Source organism: Neovison vison, chromosome 6, assembly GCF_020171115.1.
Source record: "Neovison vison isolate M4711 chromosome 6, ASM_NN_V1, whole genome shotgun sequence".
In the NCBI taxonomy this organism is placed as follows: Eukaryota; Metazoa; Chordata; class Mammalia; order Carnivora; family Mustelidae; genus Neogale; species Neogale vison.
The window spans coordinates 174,759,360-174,778,477 of NC_058096.1; the positions used below are offsets into that span (position 1 = coordinate 174,759,360).

A 19,118-nucleotide genomic window follows, 5' to 3' on the forward strand; every position below is an offset into this window, starting at 1 on the left:
AAACAAGGAGTCTAAGAAACCTTTAGAGTCCACACCAGCATTTTAACGAGATCCTTGGATGATCACATGGACATTAAAATTTGAGAAGCACTGTCTTAAATTATACATTAATTGCTAAGGCCTGGGACTGCAGAAGCTGAAAAGTCCAGAATTACTTATTTGGATTCTCTCTGCATTTTCGCTGAGGCTTCACTTTTCCCTAGGTGGGGACACCTGTCTCTAGACTGAACAAGAAAAGCAAGGAGAGCAATTTTTCTTTCTTTCTCTTCCACCTCTCCTTCTACATTTTTCTTCTATAGAATCCATGTAGTTGAATTAATGTTCCTTGGAAGTACATGTATTGCAACTTTCATTGTATTTTATGCATTAGCTCAAAATTGGACTGCCCATATAGTGTGCACCAGGAACCCCACTATCTACTGAAGCTATTACAGCAGGGAGGAAAAAAAAACAGCTCCCAACTTAATAGACCTTAGTGTCAGAAACTATCCATTTAGAGATGTTATTAGCAGCTCTCATCATGTGAGTAATACATGAGTGTGTTCTGATTAACTCAGTGTTTGGTTTCCAAAAAAATTTTAGTGAGGAACCTTTCCTGTTAGGAGTTCCTGTTAACTGACCATCCACATTTGAGACTGAGAGGGCATTTTCTGAGTGAGGAACCTGCCATCAGTTTAATTAGACTCCTCCTACAACTCATAGAAAGGCAAGAAGGGATGGCTTGACATAATGTCTGAGCTTCCAGACCCAGCCTCCAATGGCCAAGGAGAATCAACAGTGTTGAGAACAAAAGCATCTTCTGGGAAAGGCTGGGCAGCATGCTAGCAAAGGTCGCATCTGTCGCTCTGCCAGAGCCTCTCAGTATTACTGTCCTGAGCATGTCTTGGGCTGTTGTCAGCGCCAACCCCTTGCTCTTCATCAGAGGTCCCAAACAGTCTAAACAATTTTGTGCTCCTGCTCCCTGAAGGAAAGAGGGGAAAATGCTTCTTTCTCCCCGCCCCCTTTGGAATTTATCAATTGCGCTTTCTGGCCGTTTGCGTTTTGTTGTTAACATCTTTCTTGGAGAATGCTTTTTTTCACTTCTGAAGGGAAGGAAGGCGTCTCCTATGAGATATGGGTTGATCACCTAATCCTGTGATCTGAATTTCTTCCTGACATCTTAAAACTACTTACATTCATGCCAGATGTTTGCCATCCTTAAAATGCCACAAGGCATTGCTTAGTGTTCTTTTTTCCCAACAATGGCTGGCAGATGTTTGGGGTTTGATGTCTTTACATGCCTTTCATCAGTATAGAAACTATACCTCTTGTTGGTTGTTCTTCCCATACAACGGCTGCTGTGTATTGATTTATTGTGTTTAGATGAGAAATTGCAACTTGCCTCCAAATAAAAGGAACAAAGCACATATTACAGGATATTTATGTCTAAATCTATTTACTATTTATGAAGAATCTAAAAACTTAACAGTCTCCTTCATAGACAAACGGTGAAGCTTGAAAAAACTACAGCTGTTTAAAATTTCAAATCATTATTTGAAAGCCAGATCTAGACTTAAACTTTCTCTTCGAGTACCTCTTTTAAAACAAAGCTGTTAAAGACAATGCAATTATGTCTTTTTCCCACTACAATGCAAGCTGAGGGCCTGATGTTATTTCCAGGAGAACTGCTGACTCGGAGATGCTGGGGTTCCAGTTTCTAGCCTCCTAGCCCTCCCAGCTAGCATTGAGCCCATGGTGAGATGGGATGTGGGGGAACCTCCTGCCTTGAGTTGAGGGAGAGTCAGACAGTGGCTGGAATGTACCCTTGCTGAAGCCAGGTCATTTTCCCATTTAAATACAAGAAGAATCTCCAGGAGGTTCCAAGATAGATCTGATCTCACAAAAGTCCTAAATGATTGTTTTAAGTTCTGGATGCGAAGGAATACTAATTACGGAATGTTGGGCATAGATCAGACCACAGCCTGGGGACTTAGCTTGTGTCATCTTACCCAACTTCAAAAGAGCCTTATTAATAAGGGTAGTCCAATCCTTCTGTTGACAGACATGGCAGCTGGAGTGGGAAGATACTTTTGTCAAAGTAACACTATGTCTAATTCTGAAGTCCATGACTCTCACCCTAAGGGTGTCTTTTTCTGTCAGAGATGCACTGTTTTCTTCCTGTAGGATTAGATAACTTCTCACAAGCAATCAAATTATACTCTTAAGAGAAATCCATCTTCGAAACTCCAAAGTTCATTAGAAGCTTAGAGCTGCACTAGATTCAAGATGGCCATGGTAATCTTATAAAGAAAGCTCAGAAAATTTTCCTTTCTAATCCTTTCCAGTGCCATAATGCACTGAGAGTCAAAACAGGGAATAGAAAAGAAAGCTGATGTTTGATGAACAGATGAAATTATGCAATTAGGCCAGTGTTTATTCACTGCCTGAGGCACAATTCTGAATTAGATCATTTGAGAACCATCTTTTGTTTTATAACATGTTTATTGTAGAATACTTAGAAAGTGGGTAGATCTTTCTTGCTGCTAATAGAAGAGCTGCTCTGAACACATACCCATAGGTCTGAAATTTTGCCCATTTAGAGACTTGCAGCAGTGGACATACTTCCACTGTTTCCACTGTTGCTAATTGTCTAGTGTATCTTGCTGTAGAAATGGCCTCTCTGAAGTTGTCATAACCATGTTCACACTTAACAACATAGAATCTGATACTGGAGCTTCTTAAGAAGACTGACTAGGTGATCAGTTTTTTCCCCTCAGATCCAGAAGTTTTCCTACCTGAAATAAAACTGAGTTTTGAGCTTTCAGGTTAGGGATTGGCTGCATTCCAGGGACCACTGGGTGAGATGGTTGCCTCAGCTTTTGGATTGTTCTTATAGATTATCCTTCGGTATCTTTAACTTCAAGATTTTGGAACATACAGTCCATAAAATCAGAGAAAATCTGTTCCTAAGCCGAGAACTCAGAATGTACATTGTATCTCAAAGAACCTACTGTTGTAAGGCTTCTGAAGGTTATCTCTTCTGCTGCCCTTCAGTTTAAAAACCCCAAATGGTGCCTTTCTTTCTAAGGATACATGCCCATAGCCTTCAGAATAGAATTTGAGGATAGTCACAGTTTTAATATATTTTTCTGTCTTGCTTCATTTTCACACATCATATGCTTGTCCAGTGGTTTCCAGCTGGGCCAATTGTGCCCTCAGAGAACATTTGGTGATATGTAGAGACATTTCTGGTGGATGTGCACAACTGTAGTGTGGAACTACTGGCATCTAGTGGGTAGAGGTCAGGGATGCTGCTAAACGTTCTACAGCACAAAGCACGGCCCCCTACAACAAAGATTTATTTGGCTCTAAATGTCACTAGTGTCATGGTTGAGAAGCCTTATGGTCTCGCTGTGCTGGGAAATGGCTCTTCCTCAATGTACCTATGTACCACAAGGCACTACAGTGGTCAGAAGCAGGACCTCTAAGCCCCAATGACTGAGCATATATTCAAGTTCCTCTATCTGTCAGTTGTGTGCCTTTGGGGGAGTCACTTAAAATCACTGTGCCTCACTTTCCTCATCTGTAATGTGGGCTTAATGATCCATATACAATAAGGTTATTATAGTAAATGAGTTAATACATGTTAAGAACTTAAAAATAGTGGCTTTTACGTGGGAGATAGTCAATACCTGTTACCCAGCCCTGTCACTAATATTGTTGCCACCATTTCACATACTTGGACTTTAATTAGGATGATCCATCTGTGTGGAACACCTTTTCCCATGTTGGTTCATTGTTTAAGCCACAGTTAGAATATCCCCTTGCCATCCATGAGAGCAAATGACCACTTTCAGCCCTCAGGACATACATCTAGTAATGCATCCATGAATCACATCTGCCAAGGAGTTGTTCTTCCCTCTCCTTTGGGTTGTGACCTAGGGAGCTCCCTATTTGAGAGTTACATGTCCAGTCCCTAACAATAGTAAATATTCCATAAATCATGTCGGTTGGTTTGGGGTCAGGATCTGTTGACAAGAAGACTAGTAGACAAAAGAAATAGTAAACTTATCTTTCTTTTCAGACTTGGTTTAACCTCTTTAGTAAGCTTCAGAAGCTTATAAAAAAGAAGCTTGAATTTAAATGGGGACATATGCATTGTCTTTATAACCCACTCAGCGTAAGCTAAATGAAATTCAAGACAGAATCCTCCTCCCTCCCGTCAGACACAACACACTCCTCTCTAGCCTTGCCAACCTCCTAGCCTCGGAGACATATCCAGCTTAAGCTGTTATCTGGTATTAATGATTCATTACTCCTAAAACTGTCTATCTTTATTTCCAATTCTGGCTTGAGCTGTTTACCTTTCCATAGAAAAGGTGACCAGTGGCTACTCATTGCTGATGATCTTCTACAGGTGGAAGGAAAGAGAGGCTTTTGTTGTTGTTGTTGTTGTTGCTGTGTTTGTTTTCCAGACTGTGCTATAAAAAGGAATCTTCTATAATGAGGGATTTTTGGCCCTTCTGCTCTGGCTTAAAAACTCACTTGTTAGTCTAAAGATATTTCAACTCTTTAAAAGAGTGATAGGTGTATGTAAAATGGTGTCAGAATGGCTTCCAAAGCTACCTCGTAAAAAATAGCGAGGATGATGTCCTTCACCCCCATGAGCTGTAGGTTGTATGTCTATAGATGCTGTATGTGCAAGCACAGGGCAAAATAAAACTATAAAATGTTATATACAGGGTAGTTGCTTGTCACAGTTAATTGATGATGATGCAATTTTTAAAAATTCTGTGAATTTTTCTTTTTATCTTTTCCTGTACTTCTGGAACATTGACTCATTATACTGTTCTGCAAACAATATTTAGAAATCAGTATAATCAATAGTGGGTTTTTTTTTTTCTTTTTTTCCATTAGACAATATATAGTTTGTCTGGAAAGTTCAGAAACAGAGGCACTTTTTGTTTTTCCTGTCCCTTATGCAGCCATTTTATATCCGAAGTTCGGGAATGAGCATCCGAGAAGCTAGGAGAGGCCTCTCTTCATTTGCTAGAGCTGCTCTGGGATTTAGTATATTGCATGGGCTCTTGTTCCTAGCGTTCTGTGATAGTTTTTCAGTAAAAGTTCTCTGGAATATAAACTGATAGCAGAGACTCCTTCAGACATGCATAACATCACTAACTGTTCCTCCTTCACATATAACGTCTTCTTGTTGAAAATGATAGAAATCTTCATTTTTTCACTTGTATTTTTTCCTTATTCTCAAACATTCACAAAGCACCTGCCAGGCACTGTTTCCAAGGACTAACCAATGCATAGGCCAAATCAAGTATCAATGTGTGGGACAAATCAATCCTAGGCCATGCCATTCTGACTCTGATGGGAAAGAACAATCATTTCTCAGCCAACACCAGCATTGCAAAGTTGGGTAATCACAAGTGAAAAGTGTCTGGAAATGTGCTATTTGAGATTGGGTGAAGGCCTGTGCTCACATCCTTGAATACTTAAGTTGACATTTCCGCTGTGGAGCAACATTGGTGTGGCAAGACAAATATGTACATTGCTTCCATTTGGGTGGCAATGAAGAAAATCATCCTCTCCACCAAAACATGTGATGACTACAGAGTTGCCACCGAGCTTGATTTTCAAGAATTATGTGCAGCTAGAGAATCAATAAATACAGAACATTATAAAAGAATGGGAAACTTTCCCACCTGAGAGAAAGCTGGTTATGGGAATTTTGTTGTTTTTCTTCACAGTATTTAGTGTATATTCCACAATGTAAACCACTCTTTACCAGATGCTGCACAAAAATGGATTCCAGTGCTTTCAGAGAGAGTCTTGAGACTATTTTCATAATCAGTGGAAAGTGCTAAGAACAAATGATATCACTTATATAAACGATGTTCCTATGCTCCTTTTTACCTTCTCTAGGTTACAGTCCAGAGCACTATCCAAGGGAGATCTTTAAGTGATGATGGCAGTATTTTGTATCTTTGCCATCCAATATGGTAGTCATTAGCTATGTGTGCCCACTGAGCACTTGGAAGGTGACCAGTACAACAGAAGAACGAAGTGAATTTCTTTCATTCTAATTAGCATACATAGCTCTGTGCGAGTAGTGGCTATCGTAGGAACCAATCAGCTGTCACTTAGTTGGTGATATTCATAAAAAGAATAACATAGTTATGGAGTATAATATTATATATCAATCAGTGTATTAAGCATATTATACGCACTAAGCCTAATCACAACCTGATGAGGTAGTCACTAATATTACACCCTTTTTGTAGGCAAGAAATTGATGCACAGAGAGTAAGCAAGGCCCCTACATTGTGATCTAGAACAGGGTACAGTTGGATCGGGCGTCCAGGAGTAAGAGTTTGGCACCCTCATTTTTAACCTGTGCACCAGGCTGCCTTTTTTTAAGATCACATTGAATTCATTAACACCAGTGGTAATTGAAACAATGGTTATCCCCATCTTTTTTGTTACCTGGTTGGGCAGAAAAGCATCAATGAAACTTTAAAATATTTCATCTCTTTGAAAACTTTTGGGGTAATTAAATTCAGAGGTGACCTACTGAGTAGCTTAGAATTGTTGCATAAAGATGTGTTACCTCACTGTGCCTACAGAAGGCCATGAACTGTGGCCCCGTTCAGGAACAAAAAACACTAACACAGCTTCTTATCTGGGGTTGTCATGGAGAATCAGCCTTAAACAAAGATGGTGCTATGTTTTCCGGCTCCGGTAATAGAGCTCAGCAATTGGCTTCATCTTTATTTAGTTTGGAGCAACAGTCTGGCAGACTCTCTCGAGAGGAGACCTTGAAATAGCTTCTCACAGTGCTAGCAGATAGCTAGAGATGATTTCCTGGGAACATGGTCGATGACATGTGTGTGACAAACCTGAGTATTTTTTTTTTTAATCAGTCATTTTAATATTCTGGAAAACACTCAGCTGTATAAATGATCACCATCACATCAACACCATATTTTATGTGTTATCAGGCAGAGTTTAAAGAGGGAAAAAAAAAAAAAAGAAAGAAAAGTTCTAAACCTGGATGTGTGTCAGAACCCTGGGGAATTTTGTGACATTTTGATGAGCACCAGGGGTAGGGAACAAAAGATATAAATTAGACTGAAGTATAAACTGAAATTCATTTCAAAAGATTTCTTCTTGGCAGATTTTCTGCCATAAATAGAATTTTTAAATTGATCCTTGGTATTTCCTTAAATATCTTAGTACTAACAGTAATATTTTAATGTAACATTGCCATGGTGGTGACCGTGTTGAATGTATTTATGGGAAGGAAATATGTGCTGTGTTATGAAATTAAACAGAAGCAAAGTGTGTTTAAATGTGGCTTCCCAGTTTCTCTCTTGATAGCGCAGTGAACTTTAGGCTTTAAGACACCGTTGCTCCAGAAATGATCAATACTAAACAGGTCAAAGACAAGACCGGAGATGTATTGATATTTCAATCTGAAAATCCTGCAAGTCTTTCCAGACAAAACTCAGATACAGATGGATTACTTGACACTCTCAAACTTTATTATGTGTGGTACAAAAATGGAATGGGTACAAGAGATCACATGGAAAAGGATCAGATTGGAATCTCCAAATTCTTTCCTAGAGGAAACACAAATAGAAAAATTCAGTTAATGTTAGGGGACCTAATAACAACACTGATGGCTAACATTTGAATGATTATTGTCCCAAACTTGCCAAACTCTTTTCTTTTCTTTCCTTTCCTTTCCTTTTTTCTTTCTTTCTTTCTTTTTTTTTTTTTTTTTGAAGTAGAGCCTTGAACTCACAACCCTAAGATCAAGAGCTGAGCTGAGATCAAGCGTCGGATGCTTAACCAACTGAGCCACCCAGATGCCCCCAAACTCTATTCTCTTTTATGTAGTTTTTCACAACTATGAAAACTAAAAGGTTATATTTTACATATGAGGAAACTGAGGCACAGATGATCTTTTTTAAAGGGTGAGCATTTTGTCCACTTGGCAGAAATGGCAGGGTCTCACACACTGATCCTATTTCACTTTCTTTTACTTTGTAGGGGAGTCAAGTAGGAGACCCTACTGATACTCTCATACTTGTCACTTTACCCAGGATGGAATGAGAACCCAATACCCAGGGAGGAACTGCCTTTGAAAGGGTCACATCAAAGTAGATCACAGTAGAAATCTCTCTCCCCATTTGCTGGTGTTGATGTCTTTCCTAAAAAAAAAAGTCCCTAGAAATGGTTCTAATGGGCTAAAGTCTAAAGTTTCCTTTGGTGTCGTTTCTCCTTGATTTTGGAATATTGATTTTGGAATATTGCTGTATATGAGGAGGACCACTGATGGCTAGCTTGTCCTGGAAATTAGAGAGGGTCTCTTCATCACATTCCTTGGTGGGTTGAGTAGTAAAGCTTGCTCAGGATACTTAGAAAAATGCAAAATTATACTTGCCTTGGGCAATTGCCTGACTGTATGCCCATGCAGATGGCCACTTGTGGTTGCACTTTTCACCTGAATAGAAACAACAGCTAAAGTCTTAGTCTGGACTTTGGCAAACCACTGCAAATTAAAATGCAAATGAAATTTGCAAACATGGCCAAAATGAGGAAAAGAGAAATTAAGTTCCTAGAATAAAAATCTAGAATTTTTCATGCTAACCCTGGGAGGCCAGCTTAATCGAATTTTCAGCTAACGCAGTTGATAATGAGTCCAGTGACCAGTTTCTTTATAGAGCTTCACTCTGGCAAAAGCAGACAGAGAAGGAGGAGGTGATGAAACTATGGTGGGAATTAGCTTTCCACATGTTTGTGCCAGGGAAGTGCCATTTTTTTTAATGTGAGCAAATCCTTTTCTAAGCTTAATTTCACTTGCTGAAGTTTACATAGCACTGAATGCAGAGGTGGAGTCTGCTTGCAGCCATCATTATCTGATGACGTGAGATTTTAACTCTTACAGACCCGCATTCACAGCCTGGGAGGACCACTAGGCCTTGAGTGTGTTATTCAGTGCATTTCAATGAGTTCTCAAGAGTTAACATTTTCAACTCTGGAAGACCATGTTCTTGGAGGCAAAAGCTACAGTCTTTAATTTTTCAGACCACCCTAAGAATCCAAGAATAGGTAAAACAACACCAAATTGTCTTATCATTTGCAGTACTGTCCAAGAAGAAAAAAAACGAAAGTGGGCCCTTCTCATTTCAAAGTGGCCCTGAACTCATTATGCTTTCTATCTTGAGGCCCTTGAGGGCTTTTAGAATCAACTGATGAGAGCAATAAATGTTGATGAGATAGATTATGTAGACTGAAGTGTTTTGTTCCACCCTATTTAATTTTAGAAATGTTGATTAAACGGGACTCTGGCCAGAAGCCCGTGTTCAGACATGCACTGTGCCACTGGGCACTGTGCTGCCTTGCTCTGAGCCTCAGTTTCTCCATATATTAAGTGGGGACAATAAGTCCTGTCTCAATGGATGGTTGAGCACTTTGTAAGTTTGTAGCAATAGGGATAAAATGGTCCGGTTACTATCCTCATCAGAAATGATAGTATTATTATTACTAATTATGTGAGGTCCTTTGAAGACTGAGATAAATGAGCCTAGCCCTTCAAGGAAGTTCTATATTTGATATAAGCTTGATAAATACCAAGCTTCAAAGTATCAACAAAGATCTCTGAGGGGTTTTGTTAATTGATTTCGTCGTAGTATCCTGGCCTTGAAAGGAAACAAAATGTGTTTTCACAAGCAAAGATTAAGGGACTCTGTTCCACTCAGTCATTATTCTGTCACTCAAGACATATCCCAGAATGATTATTTGTACTTAAAATGCTCTTCAACTTGCGAGCCAGCATGGAGTTACCTGTCGAAGTTAATCATATGGAGTGGTTCATGTATCAGGCAGTCTGAGCCTATCGGTCCCACAGCAGCCTTGCTGAGTGACTGATAGCCCTCCCTGTCAATTTCACCAAGCTGAAAGACTATCACTGACCCATCAAAAGACCAAAGTGACCCATCTTGGAAACAGAGCTTGTCGTACCTAGAGAAAAGGTTGTCTGACTTCACTGGCAATCTAGAGGTCATTTTTTCCAAGTTGGATGGTTTATGGAAACAAAAAATGTAACCATGAAAAGGAGGAGAAAGCAAAGCCAATTGAAATAAAATAAAAAGATGGGCAGGGACTAAAGATGCTACCTCATATATGCATAGCTTTTATAGAGGAAGGCTTTTATTTATAGGATGCCAGGCTCTCTTCATGGTATCCCCCTGGAGAAAAGCATGCTCCCGTCTTCTACAAGGGGAAACCGACGATCACATAGGACAGGACTTATCTAGGATCCCAGAAGGCCATGAGGCGATCAAGCTTATGCTACCTCAAATATCGGTGCAGAAACTTGGTGCAGTTTTCCTTATTCTTGGCCAGAGAAAAGCAACAGCATGCTCAAGGTCATAGCTAATACTTGGACCAACACTTACGGGAAGTGGGGTTGCTGATTCATATCGTGTTCTTCAAAGGGTTTGAGTCAGCTCAGCAAGAACAGGCTGTGGACAAATTTCCTCAATCCTCTTAGTGCAAGCTGGGGTCCTTGGAGGTTAACTCTGAAAGAAGGCAGAGATATAACGGCATTGAAAACTAATCTTAAACTTGAAAAGAAAAAAAAATGAGAATATTCATGTGGATCATAAAGAGAAATAATGATTACCTTTGATTCCTAGAGAAAGTTAATTTAAAATGCATCCAAGTTCCATTGTACAGCCAAAAACAACAAAAGAAAAAAAAAAAAAAACAACTCTGCGAAGCTGAGACATGTCTTTAGGAGGCAGAAATAAGAGTCAGCATCACTTGTGTCCTGAGAGGATGTGCATTCACAGTAATTGGGAAGAAGAAAGATTGTAGAGATTAACTGAGTTTGGTTTAGGATACACACTGTTTTCTTTTTAAATGCAAATGATACTTGGGGCCCAAAAGACAAAATCTGTTCTAAACGCCAGTTTCTTTAAAAAAAAAAAAAAGGTACTTAATAATCAGAAAACTACCAAATTGATTATGTTTTTGTTTTTACCAAATTAGAAGCTCTAACCACTTAAATCTGCACAGGATCCATTTCCAGGGGTAATTCTGAAGTTCACACGTCCTTTGAAAGACAAATAGAGTAAATATCCATAGGCCATAAAAGGAAAGAAATCGGCATGAAACTCTTGTTGATTTTATACACAGGGTTAGCTCATCAAAAGAGACTCTGGTTAATTACCTATGTGCAGATGTAGTACTGACCATCAGTTTTAAGAGTTTTATGTAAGAACCACAACATAGTTTTGAAACCTGTGACATCACAGTCAAAAAATTGCCTTTTCAAGGCAGTCTGCAATTTTTAGAGGTTTTATCTGGAAGACTATAACTCCACTTGCACAGTCTGTAGATGCAGTATTTTCTTATTATTAATAAATACTTAATATTTAATGTGTATATACTGTGTCCTAGGTAAGGTTAGGAGGCCTCGGTTTGTGAAGTATGATATATACTCCAATCATCTCATGCACATTTTCTGAGAACCTAGTATTTTCCATACCCTGTGCAAAAGGCACAGAGATAAAGGTGACTCCGTCCTTCTACACACAGGCCACTTTCCTGCATGTCATCCCCTACAACTATCTGCATCAAAACACAATACTTGAGCCTCACAGAACTGCTTTCTAATCCCAGCATACACCATATCCTTTTGTGCGTCTGGCTCTTTGTGCATACTTGTTTTCTGCCTTGAGTGTCTTTCCTTTATGCTTGCCTGGAGCCCTGCATCTTTTAAGACCAGCTCGAACAAAACCTGCTGGGTAATACTGTCCACCTGCAGCTTGCTAGCACCTGGTACAGACCTCGTCTAAGACCTACTCTTGTCACTTTGAACTCTAATTCCTTTCCTCTGAGTCTTCCATAAGATCTGGGCTCCCTGTGGGTATTGTTCACTTCTGTCCCCAATTCCTAGTCAGTTCAGGGCTGGCCCAAAGGAGTGGTGCTTGACAAACACGTCTTTGATGGACCCAACTTAAGTTCAGAAAGAGTTCATAAAGCCTGCCCAGATAGCATAGTGCTGTGATAAAATGTAAAATGTAATTGTCATGGCTTTGGGGTACAACGCATATGTTTCTTTAATGATAAGAAAGAGTGCAAATTCCAGCCATGTAAACTTTCATCCTGTTCCTTACGTGGAACTGAAGTTGTAGAACCGAGGTGGCAAATACTGTTTTTTTGAGGATGCTGAGATATCAAACCCCAATGAGAGAAATAATGGTGTTTCACGGAGCTCTTAGGTAGAAAGAAATAGGCCAACAAGATTTATAGCTGCATTTATTTCTAAGGTGATTCTATGTCAAAGGTCAGGTAACATATATTCTGTGCTATGCTATACTTACAGAGTGTTTCAAGATGGATTTTAAATTGACAGAGTTTCCAGTTAGCACAGAAATATCACACTGAATGTTAAGGACTAGGGAGAGTCTCAGTATGATACAAAAACGTGGCTTACCCAGTTCTGCAAAGCTTTAAAATATAAGATAACCCCATTATAGTAATTATAAGAGATGAGATTATTGATTTTTTTACAATATTGTTTGATAAATTAGTAAAATGTCAATAATATTATAACCAATGTGCCTGCTAGGAAGACTGTACCTTATAAAAATAAGACTCACGGCTATTACTTGTGAGGCTGAATTAAACTGTTCAAGTTTTAAAATGAGAAGACCGTCCTGTAGTGTGAAAATTTACCTCCTAATAAAGCAACCTGTTTGCTGACCTGGCAATGACTCTAGACTGATTGTGTTTTTGTTGCTTAATTGCATTTTAACACAAATGTCATTAGATTGATAACCCTCTGCAGAGTTTTAAAATCTACAAACATTCAGACAAGAGCCGGCAGGCAGTGCTGATCCAGTTGATGTCTGGCCTGGGGCGACTATGAGACAGAGCTGTTCAACGGAGTCAGGAGGTGGAGTGCATTTTCAAACCGGGTTGGGTCTGTTCTCCCTGAATTTGAACTTGCTTCCTTCAACCTGTACAAGTAGGTGCTTGGTCTGCTTTGTAGATTCCACCTTTGTTGGGGCGTGGTGGCTGAGACTGAATTTCTTACTAGCTCAGGAGTACAGAAGTTCACTCAAATCTACAAATTTCCCATTACTGTTTTGTCTGCCTACACACGACATAGTAGTGGATTTGAACGCACAACTTTACACGCCTTCCTTCCTTGTTCAAGAGTTGTCCTGTCTTACTGTCACCCGAACAAGGTAAATCACTCCCCTCTCTGAGTAAATGTAACTTGGACCTATTTCCCAATTATTTTTTAATAAGATCATTGTCATTAACTTGGAAAGCCACCTTCCCATTGGCAGAAAAGGAGAGCACCCAGTCAAGATCTTTGAAACAGGAAAATCCTAGCCAAAAGTTATTTTGAAACAGCACATCCTACAAGTATTTTTTAACTGAAAAATTGACTTAGAACATTTTCATCTTGCATCCTTTAACCCAAAAGGCATCAACTTAGAATGGAGCTAAAGAGAATTTTTAATGGATTGAGATTAAATCTATCATATTTACCCAGGGAAAATGCCCTCTTTTTTATTCTCAGAGAGTTTCATGTAAAAGGATGATTCAAGTGATGAGCTGCAGTGTTTTGACAAGCCCTTGGAGTACAAAAACTTGAAATCTCAGTGGAATACCGTTATATATTTGCTGGGAGAAAAGAATGCCCTATTTAAAAACTAGGACAGATCATTTTGATATAGAAAAAGGACATAAGTGTGTGAACAGTATATCCCAAATGAAAGACTGAGTTGGAGGCACCTACCTAAAAATCAACAGGAAATATAATATAAATGGATTAAAACACACACACAAACACACAGCAATTGATCTGATAAAAGTTCCATGCTAACAACATAGAAAAGAGGAATACTAGCCCAGGTTAGGAAGCAGTATTTCCCCCTCCCATGGCAGGACCTCTCCACTCTCTCTTGGAATCTTTCTACAGATAGGTTTTTCTATTTTCTAAGCACAATAGCAGATTTAAAGGGAATCAAAAGGCAACCTTTTATTCACAACCACCACATAATTTTAATAACTCTATACCATGTTTTCCACTATTTTCCTACAGTTTGGAATACTTTGACATTCAGCTGGAGAGGGATGCTTGTCAACACAAGGGTTCTTTCCCACAGTTTTATACTATTGTATAGGCTAAAGGAGGAAGGTAGTAATAATAATAATGAGTAACAATAATAATAAATTCATACACAGCATATACCTTTTAGTGAGCACCCCAAATAATAAACATCAGTGAAGAATCAATGATTATTCTTATGTCTGCTCATTCCCATGCCCAGTTCACACATCACACCATTCACCATTTCTCCTTAGTTATTTGTTTGAATATATTTGGTATTTATTGGTAATTCCTGGGTTTGACTAATGTTTAAACTCATTATAGATTCTTGATGCCCTTCATTGAAAATTTCCTTGCTCCGTGACGTGACTGGGGTTCGTTCTGTTTCTCTAAGACAGAGCTATGAGGCACAGTTCATCTTCAACAGACTTCTAGCCCACCTAGCATGGCCTTTTCTATTTCTTTATTGTGAAGAAGGGACCGAGACTTTTTTGGGTTTCATTGTTTTTTGAATGAATACATTACTGGGAATATATTTACTAGAAATAAAGCTGAACAAATATTTTTGCTAGGCTTGTAAAACATACCCCCCGCCTTGTTCCCTGTAAGTTTCCACATTGCCTTCTAAAACCAGAACAAGACAACATACATTTAAAAATAATCTCTCACCATCGGTCATTTTAAAGTAGCCCAAATACCAGAGTGACCCACACCAACTCCACCACTGTCAGCTACCTGATTAGAGAAGACAAATGTACACACACCCACATGCATGTTCTCCAGAAAAGAAACCAAGCATGTGGCCCATAGCAGCTGTCTGCACTATGCTTAGCAAACAGATCATCTTTGAAAACACGTTTTGTCAAGTAAATAGATTTACAGGTAATCATGCACAGTTTTCATAGAAACACTTCTTTTCTCAGTAGAGACAAGAACATACAAATAAATAAAAATTAGATTGTTTCTTACCTTTTAGAAAGCAGGCAAAAGCTATACTGTTGGTGGGATAGTGTACCAAGTAACAGACTTTTGTACACTCTTTCTTACTGGTGGTATACAGTCTACAGGAAAAGTAAATATATAGGTATGTATAAAATAAATGTACACACAATATTCCTTTATTTTATTTTTTCCCTTTTGGAGAAGAGGCTGCGATAGAGACCATAGAAAATATGCTCACTCTTTCAGTGCGTTCAATAGCCTTTGGTAGACCAGTTCACCACAATTCAGGTACCTCTGAACATGGGAGTGTTGGTGCCTCTTGATTTAAGGCAATCGGGTTTTAGTTGCTTGAGCTGTAGCAGTTGAGGGAACCAGGTCCCAAATAAGTTATCTATCTGGTCAGAACTTTCCTTTCTTCCTTTTGCCATCCCCCCCTTTTTTTCCCCCTCCTTAGCCTAGTCCAGCCATGCTGACCAGCTTGTATGGTTAGTCTGGCAGGATGAAACAAATAGCATAATGTTGAGAATGTTAGAGATCCAAATAAATGAAGAAGCAAAACAAAACAAAAACCATAACAAATTAACACAGCACAGGAGCGTGTTCCAGAGTTTTCTAGGCATCATTACTTATGTAGGTTTGGTAACTACATCCATTTTCCAGCAATATATACATATATATATATTTTTAATCAAATGTCTTCTTACGTTAACAGTTCAACTATTTTATGTAATAATTACCTTCTTTGAGAACAGCACAAGTTTTCATGTATGTTTTCCTTATAGTAGGTGCAAAAATGGTAGTAAAAAATGAAAAAAAAAAAAACCCAACCCAGCATCAGAATACAAACTTATATTTAAAATATCTTATTTTAGATTTTCTATTTTAGGTACAAATTATTCTTCTAAACTATGCTTCATCATACAGTGTATTCACAGGTCTAGTGTAGGTTTAGCCTCTATGTCAGTCAGTTAACCATACATTCCCACATCCTAGAAAGGGGGACCCAAGCTGTCCACCTGCCTGATATCTCTAGTTGCTACTGACCTTTTAGAGTCCAAGCTATCTGCAACCCTGCAGGTATTTGAGGACTTTGTCTGCACTACCTGGGGACATGGGCTTAGAAAATGGATCGTAGTTTAGGACAAAGGCAACTTAGGGCTACTCATCGCTATGCGCTACGATTCTTGACAAGGAGAGCATCTGGCCTGAAGATAATTGAAAGAATATCTTCTGTTTCTAACCAGTCCAGCTGAGGAAGGCAGCAGTTTTTATCCACCCATCCCAATAAAGACATACTGCCTCAGTTAATACCGTTCATCCAACTGGAAAAGGGTCCTAGTGGCCATCGATAAACCATGTCCCAAGCACAACAGGTCCTCTTATTTATTTGGCATCTACACGTTTGCCATGAACAGCCATCTACCAAGTCAGCAATAGAAAGTGTGGGGAAACGTGCTGAATTCAGGATGCAGATGCGAGAACCAGAGCTCGCGGTGCCCTTCTTCTTAGAAAGGAATGTTGAGAAGGCATCATGGTGGCCAGATCTAAAGCTATCTGAAGTAGGCCAGGCTCTTCTGATCCTCTAGCAATAGAAATCTTGTTTGTATACATAATAATTCAACAAGTAGCTGAGCTAAGCCCTTAGAAATCCTACTGTTTTTTCAATCCCAATACAGAAGCCAACTAGCATTTGCCCAATGCTGAATATCTAATGCCAGTAGTAGTAGTGTACAGATATGTTAAAATTTTAAGATTTACTTTTTGTGCATTCCACACAGAAGTTTTTCTTTTAAGCAATGACATTTTGACAGAAGAAGCAACCCAAGAGGAAAACTGAGCTTCCTGGGGGAAAACTCAGGCAGTGCTGGGGCAGTTGTAATTTCTGCTCATAGTAAGCCAACAAGCAAATTCACTATTATGTGGACATGTAGTTGCAGTGGATGAGTAGAAGCATGCATGCACCAGATGGCAAGCTGCAATGATGGAGCAGAGCTGTTAAAAACGAGAACACTCAAGGTTGAAATACATTGAGACTAAGTGTTTAGAGCAACAACGAATAAGGGGACACTGGTGTTTCATTATTACTTCGAGCTCATCCTATAAACCCAACTTCCTCTCAGATACCCTTCCTCAGAGAACAGCGTACAGAATTTTCCCTTTGGAAAGACACATTGCTTTTCCGAGTACATGGTATGTGCTTTTGTTTCTTTTTTCACCAGATAGCTTAATTTCAGCAAATAATTCCTTTGTTTCTGCTACCGAAGTTCAGGAATTTGAGAATACTTGAGCCATATTTGGTATAAATAGAATATAGTAATATTCCCTCACATCAGGTAGTCTTACTGTTTATTTTCATGAATTGAATTTTTCATTACTGCTCTTTGCCTGAGTTTTGCATTACTCAGGGCTGATTTTCCAAATAAAATGACTATCTAGAATACTACTATTTCTGGATTAGATGCTCTTCTGGATCATTTGAAATAACTACTTGTATTTTTGTCTCATCTCAAATGTTTCATCCCTTTAAGCTGACTTTATCCCTGGTCACCATCATTACTAAAACTTTGGGAGGCATTTCCAATACGTGCCCTAGATAAAGTCTTTGCCTATTAAGACATATGAATTTCTAGAGATGAGCTTTCTCATAGAGTAGCCACAAACACAGATGGCTATTTTGAATGAAATTATTTCAAAAAAACAACATTTTTTCCTCAATTAAGTAACCATATTTCAAGTGCTGACTGGCCACATGTGACTAGAACATTTCTACCACTACAGAAGGTTCTTTTGGGCAGATTTTGTTTGGATAAACTCTTTCGATTTTTGAGGGAGACCTTTGGAAGCTGGGTCAACAGAGACGCCAATGTTTGGAGGTACATGAATCTCCTCCTATGGTTAGGCAAATATCTATTCAAATTACTTATGGTATTTTAGGGAGTGTCTACACAAAACCAAATGAACTAAGAGTTTTTAAATTGTTTTGGACTGCTTATAAGACAAGGACTCTATTTGATTTCATTTTACCCCTGAAATGTTTATTTTTGCTCTGTGTAGACACGAAAATATCATTGACAAAACCCAACAAAACTTTTTCATGGGAAGACACCAAATGAATTCCAAATGGAATAGTTGTCATGACTGGCATAAATGGTAAGTTATATAAATTTTTGAGTAAGTAAGATGAGGCCTCTACCTGGGCAGCCTTCTTTGAGCTCAAGTTACAGCTATCTTTATAACAACACAGCAATAATAATACATTTCCCAGCACATTTAACTAAAGAGTCTGAAACACACATCATTATATGCCTTATATGCAACCTAAATCATCAGTTGAGGAAGCCAAAAGAGTAATTTCTGTTTTGGAAGTATGATATGACACTTACATTCTAAGGAACAGAGCAGCAGAGAGAAGTAGGCGTGGATTTGGGAGTCAGACCTGGGTTTCAGTCCAACCTCCACTGCTAACTAGATGTGTGATTCTGGTAATGGCACTTAATCTCACTCAGCCTGGGTTTCTTCAGTTAAAAGAACAATTCTCATACAGATGTACTGTGAGGGTGAGAGTGCACACAAAGCACTTTGGATAATGCCTATTTCAAAGGTTAGCTGATGCAATATTATTATTAGTATTTGTGTTAGTACTAGTACTAGTGTCAATATTAGTGTTAGTATTAGCATTTTACAACCATTACTGCATCCAAAATAGCTGCCGCAATTTATAATTAAATTAATAATAGTTAATTAATAAAATTATAATTAATAATTAATAATTAAAATTAAATCATTAAAAATAAAATTAATCATTAGAGATTATGCTGAGTGAAATCAGTCAAGCAGAGAGATTCAATTATCATATGGTTTCACTCATTTGTGGAGCATAACCAATAGCATGGAGGACAAGGGGCGTTAGAGAGGAGTAGGGAATTTGGGTAAATTGGAAGGGGAGGTGAACCATGAGAGACTATGGACTCTGAAAAACAGTCTGAGGGGTTTGAAGTGGCGGGGGGGTGGGAGGTTGGGGTACCAGGTGGCGGGTATTATAGAG

At 38.8% G+C, this 19,118-nt stretch overlaps 1 protein-coding gene across 5 annotated transcripts in view; it reads right to left on the bottom strand.

Moving 5' to 3' along the window:
• Positions 1-19,118, bottom strand: part of GRM7 (glutamate metabotropic receptor 7) — a 902,298-nt gene that overhangs the window by 33,749 nt on the left and 849,431 nt on the right. The window contains exons 10-12 of one of the 5 annotated variants that reach the window (XR_006385106.1): positions 15,101-15,192; positions 10,455-10,577; positions 7,529-7,610 (exon numbers count right to left, since the gene is read on the bottom strand). The exons of 1 other annotated variant lie outside the window; for it this stretch is intronic. Coding sequence is in view for 3 of the 4 variants with exons in the window: in XM_044253106.1 (XP_044109041.1) it covers positions 15,122-15,192 (71 nt within the window). In the remaining variant the exon portion in view is untranslated. 3 more of the 5 variants (XM_044253107.1, XM_044253108.1, XM_044253106.1) reach the window with 3 other exon arrangements.